At 48.2% G+C, this 14,322-nt stretch overlaps 1 protein-coding gene across 7 annotated transcripts in view; it reads left to right on the plus strand.

Moving 5' to 3' along the window:
- The window catches only part of MVB12B (multivesicular body subunit 12B), a 56,699-nt gene that overhangs the window by 15,362 nt on the left and 27,015 nt on the right, over positions 1–14,322 (plus strand). For all 7 annotated transcript variants that reach the window (XM_041483857.1, XM_041483860.1, XM_041483853.1 and 4 more), the window contains 2 exons: positions 201–323; positions 11,089–11,186. In XM_041483857.1, the coding sequence (XP_041339791.1) occupies positions 201–323; positions 11,089–11,186 (221 nt within the window). The remainder of the gene's footprint in view (positions 1–200; positions 324–11,088; positions 11,187–14,322) is intronic.

Genomic DNA, 14,322 nt, shown 5'->3' on the forward strand with positions numbered 1-14,322 from the left:
AGCTTGTAAGAGGTGAAGCTTATCATTAGAAAAGTCCAAGTAAGAACAAGTGTTACGGAGTTAGATGTAGGAGTTAACTGTCCCTCCTTCTTTTTAATTACCCTCGTTCTCACTGACCAAGGTGTTGGTGAAACACGTCAGGGCCTGGTGCTGGTGCGTGTGTGCAGCATCAGCCCTGGTGCTGTGTGTTGGTTTCCCAGGGAGCTGAACAGCATGGGTATCTGGTATCGGATGGGCAGAGTGCCGCGCAACCACGACTCCGCACAGCCTGCGGCTCCTCCCGCCCAAGCACCGGCTCCAACGCCCGCTCCCAACCTGCCAAGGTAGGTTTTCTGCATTCCAGCTCCTTCTGCTTGATGCTGCATGTCTTGTGGTTGCTAACCTTGCCTGGGAAACCAAGAGCAGGGTGCTGCATTGGCATGGAACGATTGTGTCACAATCTGATAAGGGAATGTGCTGTTGGTTGAAGTATTTGCCTGCTGGAAGTTCCTTTGCCTGTTGCTGTGTAAAGAAAAATGGATGAAGAAGCCAGAAGAAAGGAAATGCCTGCAGAGGAAGGGGAACAGCAAACTACCTTTCCTTTGCTTTAAACTATGCAGGATGTTGTAGCTTCCGACACATACGTGTTGGAAGGGTGAGCCAGAGCTGCAGCCAGGCCTATTGTTCTCCTTCACCAGAGGGAGGGAGAAGTGTCTCTACAGACTTCAGAAGGGAAATGGATTTTGCTCATCTCCAGGATCAGTCTGCTCATGATTTGAAGTACTGGTTCTTGGTTTTTTATTTTCTTGAACCCAGTTGCTGAGCTCCAGTTGTGCAGCTGACATGCGTGTGCACAGCAGCCTGCTCATCTTGTGGTGACTGATGGGAGCAGCGCTGTCTGTCCAGGCTGTTCTCCCTGTGTTACAGGCAATATTTCTCTGTGTGTATCAACAGATGTGCTGGTGTGTAGACTTTCATATACCAGTAGTGCTGCACTGACAGCTTACTTGCTGGATTTCTCTGGACAAAGAGGTGTTGTTAAGCAACAAACCAGCCCAGACAGTGACGAAACAGAGAACTTTGCACTCTTGACATTCACTCCGAAAGCACAGCACCCAGTGTGAATTGTGCTCCTGCTGCTGAGGCTCACAGACTGGGCCAGGCTGTTGCCAGGGGACAGCACATTCTCCTCGGGTCCCTTTGTGCTTTTGTCTGTCACATGTACATGTATTTTTGCACTAGGCATTTTCTACACTGCAGATACCTTTACAGTATTACAGTAAATAGTGAGAGATAGAATTTCAAAGGAGACAGTAGAGAGGAGTTCCAAGGTGCAGTTTGTGTACAAACGTCATTATATCACATGGGTGGAAATTGCTTATGTCCTTTAGAATCTTGATTTACAGGTCATTTCAGAGTTATGCTTTTAAACTGCTGCAACATGTTCCCAGAAAGCTGTCAGGTACCTCCTTAAGGCAGGTGTGTACATTTGAGCCTTCACCCCTGACCCAGACATGAAATCCACTGTCCTGTGGTGGCTCTTCGAGCTCTCCAAAGCAGTTGGGTGTTTGTTTCACTGAGAGTTTTGCTTGGTAGGCTGCCATGCCCTGGCACAGTGCTTGCTGTTGTGTACTGTCAGGTGTGCTGCAGGCAGACATGCTGTCATGCTTCTCAGAGATGGAGGCAAAAGAGATGAAAAGCCAGCAGTTTTCTGGAGATTGCAGCCTGTCCCACTAGGACCTGAGATGTTATTCTGAAGCTCTGCTGGACATAAGCTAGATGCCAGCCCAGGTCATGAGAGATCAGAGAGAAAGATGACTTGATTTTAGAGCACAGATCTTCATTTGCTTTCTGCAAGAAGTTCTGTCTGGGCAGATTTCCACAATAAAGAAAAAAAAAATTATCATAGCAAGAGAATGTCAGTGGCAGTGCTTCATCACTGAGTGTGGAAGGGTCACTTTATAGCTGACCAGGGAAGGCTGCAGAGCAGTGTCAGAGCTGTTGGGAACAAGGCCAAAATTAAGCTCAAAGCATCAGTGACAGTCTGAAAAGAAGTGTTTACAAGGCTTATATATTTTATAACCTCTTGTTGTGCAGTTTATGGTTTACAATGGCTGCAAGGAAATTGGATCAGTTTTGTTTTACTTGCCAAATAAAGCAAATGTCAAAATAGTCAATATAAAATGTATTCTAATTTGGCTGAGTTAAACCAGCCAGTATGCAGTGGAATAATTGAATGTTACATTAATGCCTTGTAGTAAAACCCACCTGTCTGTAGCCAGCTCCACTCTCACACCCCGTGTGTGATTTACAGGTAACTTTTACACCACCAGCCTGATCATTCAAAGCATCTTTCATGTCTGTTTTTTTACTTTGGTTATTTATTATCCAATATATTTTTTAAGAAATAGAAATGTATATAAAGGTGCATCCTGCAAATAATTAATTATTACAGGGAACACAGACAACTTGAAGGCCTTTTCTAACACTGTCAGCAGTGTGGTGAGTTACTCAACACAGTGTTTGTGAAAGATTGTAGTCACAAGTGATCTCTTATTTTCATGTCACCATAGAGAGAGGAGATTACACTGGCAGCCAGTTTGCTGTTTTATTCCATGTGGATATATCCTGACAGGAATAGCAGTGGGTTGTTCTGAAGCTGCATTGGTGAGCAGTGCTGCACAGAGCCCTGTGGAGAGTCTGCTGTTGGGCTGGTCAGGTGTCTCAGCTGCTCTCTTCAGTTGTGTCTGCATTTAGAATAATTCTGAATCAAGAGGGGCCTTCAGAACAATTGCTAACTGGATGTAAACGAAACACCTATGTACAACTAAACCTAAAATGGAAGGACTTTTTACTGTGGGATATATTTTTTCTGCACTAGCCCCTGTGCTCTGGTGTAAGGTGCTGGTGGTGGTGGATGGTGGCCATCACAGAGTTGTCATGCATCAGGTGTGACCTCCACAGGCTGGTGCACACCAGCAGTGCTGCTTCTGCCACACGTCACAGGCTTGTGGCTCAGTCAGGGCTGCACAAGGGAAGGCTTTGTTTGATAGTTGTTCTGGACTTATATGGTATTTTTCTGCCATTTCTTCTGCTTTGTGTTTTCTTCTCCAGGCATCTGGCTTAGTGCCTCCAGCAGCAGCCCTGGCACGGCCTGGTGAGGGTGGCATGCTGTGCCGTGGAGCATGGCCGTGCCATTGTGCAGGGCATCAAGCTGCTTTACTGTCTTTTCTCCCCAACTCTTGGAGCAGCTTCTTGGCACTAATGGCAGTCTGAAGAAATGCTCTTGCAGGTTCCCATCCTGCTGCTGAAGGATGGCTTTTGTGGGCTTGGGTTACATGGGGAAGCTTGATGTGACTTCCCTCAGTGTCTCTGCTCTGTGCACGAGGCTTGAGCTGCATGGCAGCATCATTCTGGGGAGCAGGGAGTAATCCTCCCCAAAGGAGGTGGTGGTTGCAGGTAACTCACCCACCTTTGGCACACCCGTGCTTCACCAGCCTGTGCATCCACGACTGCCAGTTTGTTTGAGCAGGGTCTCAGGGCTCAGCTCTGCCACACCTCAGACTCTGGTGGATTTGTGGGTGACGTTCTCTTGGAATCTGGTTCTGGCATTTTGTAGCAAGTCCCTGACTGCTGTGAGTATGCACAGAGCCATTCTGCCTTGCAGCTGCCTGTGTGGTGGCTCCATCCCTGCCGTGGTGCTCCATGAGCCTGGCTGGCTGCTGTGGCATCCCTCCTCAAGGTGCAGCAGGAGCCCCTGCCACCATCACTCAAGCAGCCGCTCAGAGTTTGTCAGCTGCAAGCAAGATGTCAGTCAGTGCTGCTGAAGTGTGTGTGACAGTGACAGACATAATTGCACTTAACTTTTTGTGTGGATGTTATCAATCTGTGACGGATACTTTGGGGAAAGGAGCACTCTGATTGCAGATGATGTGTCACAGGCATTTAATCTTCCTCTTGGAGAGACCGGGATTCAGTCACAACCTTCACTTGTTGATGTGAGGTTTTGGAAACGTAGATTCACACTGACCCTGGAATCCTTCAGTCAGTTGGTTTGTGAGGTGTCATCTGGAAGGTTAATGATTTACCTGCAGAGGGAAGATGTGGCTGCAATGCACTTGCATTCCTGTGATGTGTTAGTGCAGCAGGCGGTGTGCAGGTTCAGAAGGGCACAGCTCCTCCAGCGTGCTCCTTCCCGGGATGTCTGGCAGGAGGTGCTCTGCACCCCAGCTGGTCCCACAGCAGTTCCTGCACGGCCACAGGGCCCCGTGCTGGCTGGTCCTGGGGAGGTGCTGGTCCCTCTGTGCCCCGGGCTGGCACGTGTGCCCCTGTCCCTGCTCCATCCGTCCTGTGCCTGCCCTGCTGGGGCTCTGGCCTGGCCTGTGCAGCTGGAAACCAAGAGAAGCAGCTCGTTTTTGCTGTAGCTCAGCCCTGGCAGCTGTGGCCTGCCTCCCTCCCTGCTTGGAGCAGGTCGGTGTGAGCTACCAAGTGCTCAGGGCTCCGAGCTCTGCTCTGGCAGAGCGCTGCACCAGGGCAGTGCAGCTCTGGCTTTGATACACACACAGCAATTGCTCTACCTAAACACCTGGAATAACAGCAAGATGGGTGAATTTTCCTTCTGAGCTCCCCGTTACCTTTTCACTAGTTAAGCTGGCCTCTCCTTAGGAAAAGGAAACAATTTGTTCCTGTTCTCCGCTCCCAGTGGAGTTTCATGTTGAGGAGTGTAGGAGTTTCTTTGCTAGGCAGAGAAGTCTGATTTTTTCAAATTGATTTATTAACAGGTTTTGAAATTGGTGGTGTAAGCTTGGGAAGGGATCAGTCTGTGGCTTTCTGCTGCAGGCTGATGATGTGCAATCGAGGCAGGTCATAAAGCAACACCAGCCAGCCAGTGTGGAGACCCAAGCTGGGGCTGGGGTGCACCAGCCTGACTCTGCAGTGTGCTAATGGAAGGGAAGCCTTCTGCCTTTCCTATTTTTTAAGTAGCTACCCTGTTACTTGGAAATAGCTATAATAATTTAAGTTACTTAAAATAGATTTTTATGAAGCATCTGTAAGGGAAAAAGTTCCAGGGCTTCAGTGGTGTTCTGCTCTGTTGTAGAGAAAGGCCAAATCCTGAGAAAGCTGCCCCTGCACACGGGCAGCCACTGCCTCCACAGTGAGGGCCAGACTGCCTCCACAGGGCAGTGGGGGCCTGCCTTAAATCCCTCATCTGAACCAAATGCTGCCAGATGAGCAGCACTTAGGGATGGATGTTGCTGGCATGACTGGAAACTGTTCTGAGAAGTGTTGCCAGTGGTATCCTTTATGCAAAGTGTTGCTTTCTTGATGGAGTTGCATTTTTTAATCTGTTTCATCAGGAGAGCTCAAAAGTAAAACCACCTTCTGACTTGCAACTAATTGTAAAATCATTTGCATTGGAAAATACCTGCTATAAGATCAACTAAAAAAAGTAGTTACTAATTACTGTATTTTGAAAATATTATGTGGCTTGAACGCTCAAATCACTTGCATCATGAAGCACAGCACAATATTGCTAGTTTTTCAATTATGTACATACCAGAAGCCAAGGATGTCATAAGGGCTGAGGTCACATCTCAGCAGCGATGGACTGAAAACGCCGTGAGACTGAAACTGAAAGGTGGAGCCTGGAGGGAGCGTTTCCTTGGATCCTCTCTGGTGAGGGTGGTGCAGGCTAAATGTAAGGATGAAATGCCCGTGATGTGTATAGGCTGTGCAGAGCTGAACATGATGGTTTGGGTGGGTGAGGGGGGCTGGCACATGTTTCTCCTGAGTCTGGTTCCCATAAAGGATTTGTTATGAAACAGCACTGACCGTGTGGCTTGCGTCCAGCCCAGCTGGATGAAGACGTGCAAAAATTGGTCACAGTCCAGTATGTTTTAGTGGTAGAAAATGATGATTAGGAAAAAATGTTTAAACAGCACGGTTGGTTTCCAGGCACAAGAGTCCCTTGCAGCAGCTGAGAAGGAAAGCCATGAGCTGTAATTAGAAGGAGCCTGATGGATTTGGCCGATTTTGAGAATGCACTGAAAAATGTGTGGAGTGCTCTGAGTGAAGAGGCTTCAATCTTAGAGTCATTTTTCTTTATAGAGAGTCCTCTTCCTGCTATAGCAGTATTTCTGGAGGCATGTTTTCTTTGGGGCATAGCAGAGGGCTGTTAAGTCCAAACCGGAGGTATCCATTTGGAGAAGCTGTGCTCTGGGTTGTTAAATAAGCCCTGCAGGGAAACTGAGCTTTTTTTTCCTAAAACTTGTGTGTTGTCTGCTATTTAATATGATCTCTGCCACTGCTGATTTGTAATCTGTGCTTTCACCCTGAAATGCATGTGGTTGTGTTCAGATATTTCCTTTAAATCAATCACTTTCACCATTTTCCGAAACACTTCTTGAGTTTATTGCTTTTAGTAAAGTGTTTGGACTGTCATTATTTATTACTGGCAAAGTGCTGACAATGTGCTCTTCCCAAATGAGTCTTTATGTGGAATATTTGTTTAGCAGGTTTTGCAGGGGAGGCGTGGATGTCCCTGCAGCACTGCAGGGCGGGGGTCTGCCCGGGCAGCAGCCCCCAGTGTCCCCAGCAAGGGGCCGGTCCCTGAGAGGGGCTTCGCATCTGGCCCGGGAGCCTGGGCTGCTGTGCTGATTAATTGGACAGAATTTAAAATCCTAACCCAGGAAGCTTACACCACGTGTAATTTATCTTTCTGGAGTATTTCTGCTGTTTGGCAATTTTTCCCTACTGCTTCATTATGTGAAAACTCCTGACTCTGGAGAGCAGCTCGTGAAGGATGTGGGAGCGGCGCGCTTGCCGCCGCAGCCTCCCGAGACACGGCGCTGCTCAGCTGAGACAGCCACTTCATAAGCACTTCATGCTTGCAGTGCCAGGGCTCAGCTCTTTGATGCAGCCTCTGCCTGGAAGGATTTAATGGGCTGCAGCTCAGACTTCCAAGCGGCGTAAATTAAACTTGTTGGGTTTTTTTTTTCTATTGTTTGGCAGCTGCTCTGTCCTAGTTACTCAAGTCCTCTGATCTGAATTAATCCCCATGCAGAGGAAGCTGCAGGAGCTTCATTCTGCATTAGGCCTTTCATTTTGGGCTGCTGGTCCAGCAGATCACTTGCCCTCGAGAGCAGCAGCGGGGCTGTGCGTGCAGGCAGCGCTGCTCCTGTGGGAGGGGGCTCAGCATCCCCTGGGTGCAGGCACCTGGGGAGGGGGCTGCCAGGCACCCCTGGGCCCAGTGCGTGGGCTGCGACTGCCCTCCTCCCTTCATGCAGCTGGGAAAGCTGAGTGGGGAGATCTGAATGTGGAAAGAATCGCTCACTCTCTTTTTCATTCTCTCCTGCCATTGGGCTTTTATAAAACCTGAATCTGGCACCCCCAGTCCTCATTGACTCTTAGGAAACAGGATATTTTAGTAGCTTGGAATGAGATGAAATGCTTGCAAAGCCCATATGTTGCTTGTTTTAGGGAAAGGGTCAGGAAGGTTTTTAAAAGTATTTAAATATTTGGTTTACACGATGAGAATAGATTGTCTGGAATGAAGTCCATTACCCGAGGTGATTCTTGCCTCGCAGTTTAGGTTTTCATTGCAGTTCTTTGGAGTATGAGGTAGGTGTTCTGGCATCTCAGTGCCCCAGCACAGTCAAAGTTAAGGGCTGTGAAGAAATGCTGTAGCTGGGATGTAGCCACTGCTGGAGCCACAGGTAGCTGCTGTGGCAGTGCCTGCCTGGGGATGCCTCCTGCCAGAGGGGGTTTGCCAAGTCCTCTGGTTCATGCAGCCCCAGCAGCTTCTTTCTCAGAAATGTGCCTTTTCCAGTCTCCCTAAGCAAAGCTTCCATGTTGGATTACATTTCTTGAGAGCTGCAGCCTGATATTAACTCATTTTAGGTGTGTTTTCAGCTTTCTACAGCTTGAAATTTAATTGTTCCATTTTTCATGAGGAATGATCTTTGCATGATCATTGTTTATGAAGAGTAAGGTTGGTTTTTTTGGCTTTTTTTTTTTTTTTTGCTGGGTCCAAATCCCAACTTACCATTGGACTTTTGCTGTACATTGTTGATATTTTTATATGAATTACGAAGCATCCTTTGATATCTGGCACTTCCCCTTGTGATCCTCTGTTCTGTTTTATGAGTACTTGCCCCCTCACTTCAAAAGCAGTTCATCACCTTCCTGCAGACAGTTCTTAATAACAGGTTTGGAACTGTCAGGCATTCCTGGGCCTGTTTTATGTGAGTTTCTCTCCAAAAATGTTCAAAAAGTGGCCATAATGTGCACAGACCTCAAATCCCCTTGGCCTGCACGTGAAGGATCTCCTCATCACATGCTGACTTGTTCTGTGGATTTGCTGAATAAAAGAGCAACTGAAGTGAAGAGGGTGATTAAACTTGCTCTAAATTGTCTTGAAATTATCGTATGCTGGGGAGAAGTACGTTTGGTGTTGGAGCAGTGCTGGAGCAGCAGGGTTTGACTCCAGCTGTGGGGGGAAGGCTGGAGCCTGGCCTGGCCTTGCCAGGACCCTCTGTCCTCCTGCTGTGCCAGACTGCTTGTCCTTGGGGAGGAGGAAAGCTGCTTCTGACACTTCCAAAGGCAGACAATTGGCATGGGGATAGTCTTTGTGAGGTGCCGTTCCTTAACACCAGAGCTCCACTAAAGTACTAATAATTACTGTTAATATCTTTCAGTGGAAACTTCCTGAGTAAACGAGTGCTGGTTGAGGCAGCATTTAACGGCCGCTGCTGGCATGATCAGAATGCAAATAAGTGTTATTAGCCTAATGATTTTGCTGTCACCACGGTGTGCAGCAGTAGTGCTGTGAATATGTCATGCAGTACCCGTGAATTTGGAAAGTGTGTCAAAACACAACTTCAATTAGTTTGCTCTAATTATGACTCTAGAGAGTTCATAAGTATATCACTCCTCATTAAAAGAGATTTTCGTATATGGATGAATACAGCACACAAAGGGGCGCTGGAGCCATCGGAGGCAGGGCTGTGCAGAGGGAGGATGCCCATGGGTGCTGGAGCTGCAGCAGGTCTGCAGCAGCACTGGGCTCCAGCCCCATCCCAGGAGCTCCTGCTGCAGGGCCGGGGCTGGGAAACCTCCCTGGCAGGAGCACGTGGCTGTGCCAGGTCAGCCGTGGGCAGCAGGAGCCTGGTAGAAGGTTCTGGACAGGCTCTTCAATTAAAAATAACCAAACCAACAAGCCCCAAACCAAAAAAGCCCTGGGAGGAGCCACCCTTGATGCTGAAATAGAGATGTAGCCCAAAAGCTTTGCCCTGGCAAAGGCCAAGGGGCACAAGCAGCCAGAGGCACAAGCCTGTGCCAGCCTGAGAGGCCCTTTGGGGTGCTGGGTGTCTGTTCCCCCTTCCCAGGGTATTTGTAGAGCATTTTATGTCTTGTCACATTGCCTGATCGTATTCCAGCTTTGCAGAACAGGAAGAGATTGCTGTGCTCACAGGTGAGCAGTTGGGTAAGGGTTAAAGTAGTAATTGTTTAAATCTTTTAGGCTTTCCTCCCAGTTCTGTGATAATTTGATGAAGAACTTCACCCTAATTAAATATTCAAATTAGGAATAAGTGTCAATATGGCTTCCTGGTGCCTGGAATGATGATTAATTGTATTCAAAACTCTAGTGGCCGCTGTAATCTAAACCAAACCGTTGTTCTTGATTATTTGTGCAACACATTTACCATGTTTTTGTTTTAAAATTTAAACTAGTAATTGATTTGCCATATGCCACAGAACTGCACATACTTTCACGATATGTGTTTAGGAACTTGGGGACTTCATAATTGGGATTTTCTTGCTTTTCAATGGCAGCCTCTTTTTTTTTGTCTTCTACAATGCAAAATAATTTGGCTCTCACAACACATAAGGAAAATGCATTATGCAATCAAGTTTGTAGGTATAAGCTATATTGATCCTGGCCAAAGTTTACATTACTTTAAAATAAATTAGGCTTTGTTTTCCATTCCTCCCTACAATGTCATCTTTTATAAAAAGAAAGAGGAAAGGGGAGAGCTGATTTCCATCCAGCACTCATTGCCCTGTCTTGTGCAGCTAATGTTCTTCTTGGAGACATCTCTCTGGCTGTCTCTGCTGAGAAGAAGGCAGTTCCTCATAGAGGCAGAGAAATTCAGTCTTTCTACTGTCTGCCTTTGGTGCCTTGGAAAATATTTTTGAATACTTCCATTAAAAATCAAACGAGAAGTGTGTCATGCCCACAGGCAGTGGTCTCCTGTTTTAAAGTGTGTTCATAACAACCATGCCTCTGCTCCAGAGACTCTCATGTGGATTGTGTTTTAAACAGCAAACTGATAGCCAAATTCAAATACATTTTCACACCATCTTTTTTTGGTTAAAAATAGCTTTGAAAAGCACAAGCAAACTCAGACTAATGTTTGCTTTTTCTTATTTTATCTGTGCTGTTCACCATCATCTGCATCAAGGGCTAAAAATACATTGTTCTTCCCAAAACATGTCCTGTTTTTGAAGGCAGATAACTTCCAGATGATTGGTGTGGTAGATAAAATTTGCTGGCTGAGGACATGGGTTTGGTGCACTACTGGAGAGTGCCCTGTCTCACTCAGGGGGCATTCAGGGGGACACAAAGGCTGCCTGGTTCTCCTGGCAGGAGGGTGGTGCTGGGTGTGTGCCCGGGCTCAGGAGCTGCTCCCTCTGCCTCGTGCTGCCCTGAGCCCCTCCGTGAAGGGGAGCTGTCTTTTTCACGTGTGGCAATGCGGTGCAGAAGATCAACAATAACATTTTATTAGAATTCTCACAGGCTGGGGCTCTGCATTGGAAGAAGCAGGTTTGAGCTGAAGGGGCAGAGCCGTGCTGGCTCTTGGTGGGCTCTGCTTGTGCAGCCCCTGGGGCTGGAGGCCCTGCTGGGCTGGACGGCCCCTGCTGCACTCCGTGGTTGTTGGCCGAGCCCAGGGCTCCGAGGGCTGGAGGGGGCTGACACTGAGCAGCTGGTAGATGGTTTTGAAGCAATATTAAAACTGATGTTTGCTGCTTAACCCGGCTGGAGTGAGCTGGCAGGAGCAGCATCTTGTGCTCTGTAGTAACTTTTGCTGTGTCCTCCCTTTCCCTCAGGCATATCTCACTGACGCTGCCAGCCAGCTTTCGGGGCAAGAGTCACAGCACCCGCCTGGACCTGGAGCACCAGCACTCCAACCTGTACGCCATCTCAGGTGAGCTGCATGCCACACTGCCCTGTACGTCATCCCAGGTGAGCTGCAGTGCCACGTGCCCTGCTCACCATCCCAGGTGAGCTGCAGTGCTACCTGCCCTGCTCACCATCCCAGGTGAGCTGCAGTGCCACGTGCCCTGCTCGTCATCCCAGGTGAGCTGCAGTGCCACCTGCCCTGCTCACCATCCCAGGTGAGCTGCAGTGCCACGTGCCCTGCTCACCATCCCAGGTGAGCTGCAGTGCCACGTGCCCTGCTCACCATCCCAGGTGAGCTGCAGTGCCACGTGCCCTGCTCACCATCCCAGGTGAGCTGCAGTGCCACCTGCCCTGCTCGGCGCCTCACTCGCCCCTGCTGGGCCACAACTGCTCTTGGAGGGGGTTTTTTGTAGTACTGTTACACCTGAACAAATATTGGCATAGGCGTGGTGGAATCACACTTAGCACAAGTTTTGCTCTGTTACGTTGTTTTTGCAGGAGGAAAAAGATAGTGGATTTAAACCTGACTCTGTCAAAGCCTAATGAAAGTCTAGTCATCATCTGGCTGCAGGAGATTTTAGGACAGTTAGGAAATCCAGCAGTTGGTTCAGTGGGTTGTGCAGCTGAAACTGCTTGTGCATAATCAGGGAAGAGAAGATGGCAAAAATGTACCATTCACAGGTTCCTCCTATTAATAGTGAGTGACACTTGTAACATGGGAACATGGCATTAATTCATGTACCATAATCAAAGGGTTATTTAAAAGGTAATCTCTGCCTGAAACTGCAGCTTCAGGTTCCCAAAGAGATAGAATGTAACAATTGCATAATCCTTGTCAGCCCTCGTTTTTCTTGTTACTCTCCTGCCCTAATACATTTGGAAATGTAAGGGAAGTGTATTCCTGTGTTCACACGAGACAGTTCTGCATGGGGGTGGGAAGCTGTGCTTTCTCTCCTGGGGAAGCACCAAAAGCACCAACTGCAGCAGCTCTGTGGGTGTTGGTGGCACTGCCCTTGCTGCAGGATGTGCTGGCCCCTGCTCCTGCTGCAGCCTCAGGAGGTGCCTGCTTTACAGAGAGCCTGAGCACTTTACCAGATCCTTACAGGCAAAGCACAAAACAAGGCCTTGTAGAACTGGACAGGGCATTAGTTCTTCATGTTTGCTTGAGCACATTTTCAGGTATATAACTCTTTATTTTTCCTCCAATTGCACATTCTCCTCCAGAAACACGGTTATGAGTTGTGCATGTGTTGTAATGGCTATTACAGCTGTGAGTTCTTTCCAGAGAAAGGGTCTTGTCATATGACACATCCTGTGCACTGACAGGATTTTTGTGCACAGCTCCTGCCCACGGCTGCCTTGTCAGCAGCTGCGGTGAGGTGCCGCGACAGCTCTCTTTGTGTGCTCGGGCCGTGCCGAGGTGGATTAGCCCCCAGACGCGCTCTGGGAGCCATTCCCAAGTTTCCTGTTCCGTCGGTGTCGTGTGCAGCAGGTCTGGGCTATCTGCAGTGCTGCTGCAGTGCCATGGCAACAGGAGATTTAGGAGCAGGCTGCCGCGCCTGGGCTGCTGCCAGCTCCCCGTGCGGGATGCTGGGTGGGGAGAGCTGAGCCTCCAGCACACACGGAGCTGTGCACGGGCTGTGGGCTCCCTCTCTTGGCTCCCAGGTCACAAGAGGGGTTCTTGGCGCTGCTGAGGGAGACAAAAGCCGTTGTGAGCAGTCTTCCAGTTTCAGCATGGCCTCAGTGTGCCGTGGGCACAGGAGGAGCTGCTTGGGAAGGGAGGGCTGTCATGGGGGTGGGATGAAGAGCTGCAGGGTGGTCTCTCTTTGCTCTCTATAGACAGCCAAGGTTTTCTCAATATTTGATGGAAACAACACTTCCAGCTGTGGTTCAGCATGTTTGGGGAAGATAAAATGAATTTTGGCTGTCGATCCTACTTTGTATCTCAAATATATTTTGGCAGAATGACTGTATCCTCACTGGAACTGCCCATTACCCCTTGGGCTGTGTAATGCGGTTTTTGTTTGCACAGAACTGGAGTCAATGAAAAAATGGTCCTGAAAGCAGTAATTACAATTTTTAACCAGTCTTTTGTCATTGCCAGTCTTGGCCATGACACACTGGGTGACCTGAAAGTTAAGGAGACTTCTCTTGGCACCAACTAGGTGAGTTCCTGGCAGGATGCAGATAGGGAATCAGTGCCCAGAGCCTGTCACGAGCCATGGTAGTGCAGCACTGGCACTGCTGGCATCATCCTCTTGCCCAGCAGCCTCCCTCGTCCCACCCCATGCCATGCTCCAGACCAAAAGGCAGAATTAGCTCTAAGCTGCTGTGCAGAGTGTCTGTGGGTGCTGCTGGGGGCAGGATGCTGAGGAGCTGCCAGGTTTAATGTGCATGCTGGGGCAGGCAGCTGCTGGAGAAGAATGCCTCGCTCCAGACAGACCTGTTGACAGACATGGCTCAGTATTTCACAGCACAGTCTTTCCTCATGGCCTTCAGTTTAATTAAGATGTTGTTGTGACTATATACTGCCTTCATTTCAGACTTGAGCATCTTCTGCCAGCATATTGCTTTGGCTTATCAGAGGCACAAGCACAGTGAGGGAGAGGCAGCCCTCGCAGGCAGGCACAGATAATAACATACAGGGAAAATTCCTCAATGAAGTGAAAAATTATTTATAATAATGGTACTCAAATAGAAGGGAAATAAGTCACTCTAAGGGTATATAAATTTTTATGATAGTGTATAAACAGCCATAGCCTGCCTTGTCTCCCATCTATTCCTGCAGAGAATGAGGGCAACATCTAGCATAAAGAAAAATACAATAAGAAAATGAAGAAATGAATGGGAAGAGCTGGAGGATTGATCACCCAGTGTATTTGTATATCCTGATGTAAAAGGTGCTGCTGACAGGTGGCCAGGTTTCTTCTGTATAAAACCATGTGTGTGCTGTCAGGGCAGTGTGAGCAGCCTTGTTTCGATTGATGAATTGCCTGCTTTCTTGATTAAACCTTCCATCACTTACAAAACAAAAAGCCTGTGTTTCAATGGCAGAGTGGGACATGTCAAAAAAATCTGTCTGCTTTACCTTTGTGCAGATGTTGGGCACAGACTGTAACATGTATTATTAAAACGAATGTGGCATTTACCGTGCATTATTT

This window comes from Pyrgilauda ruficollis, unplaced genomic scaffold (assembly GCF_017590135.1).
Source record: "Pyrgilauda ruficollis isolate IOZ18807 unplaced genomic scaffold, ASM1759013v1 scaffold62, whole genome shotgun sequence".
NCBI classification, from domain to species: domain Eukaryota; kingdom Metazoa; phylum Chordata; class Aves; order Passeriformes; family Passeridae; genus Pyrgilauda; species Pyrgilauda ruficollis.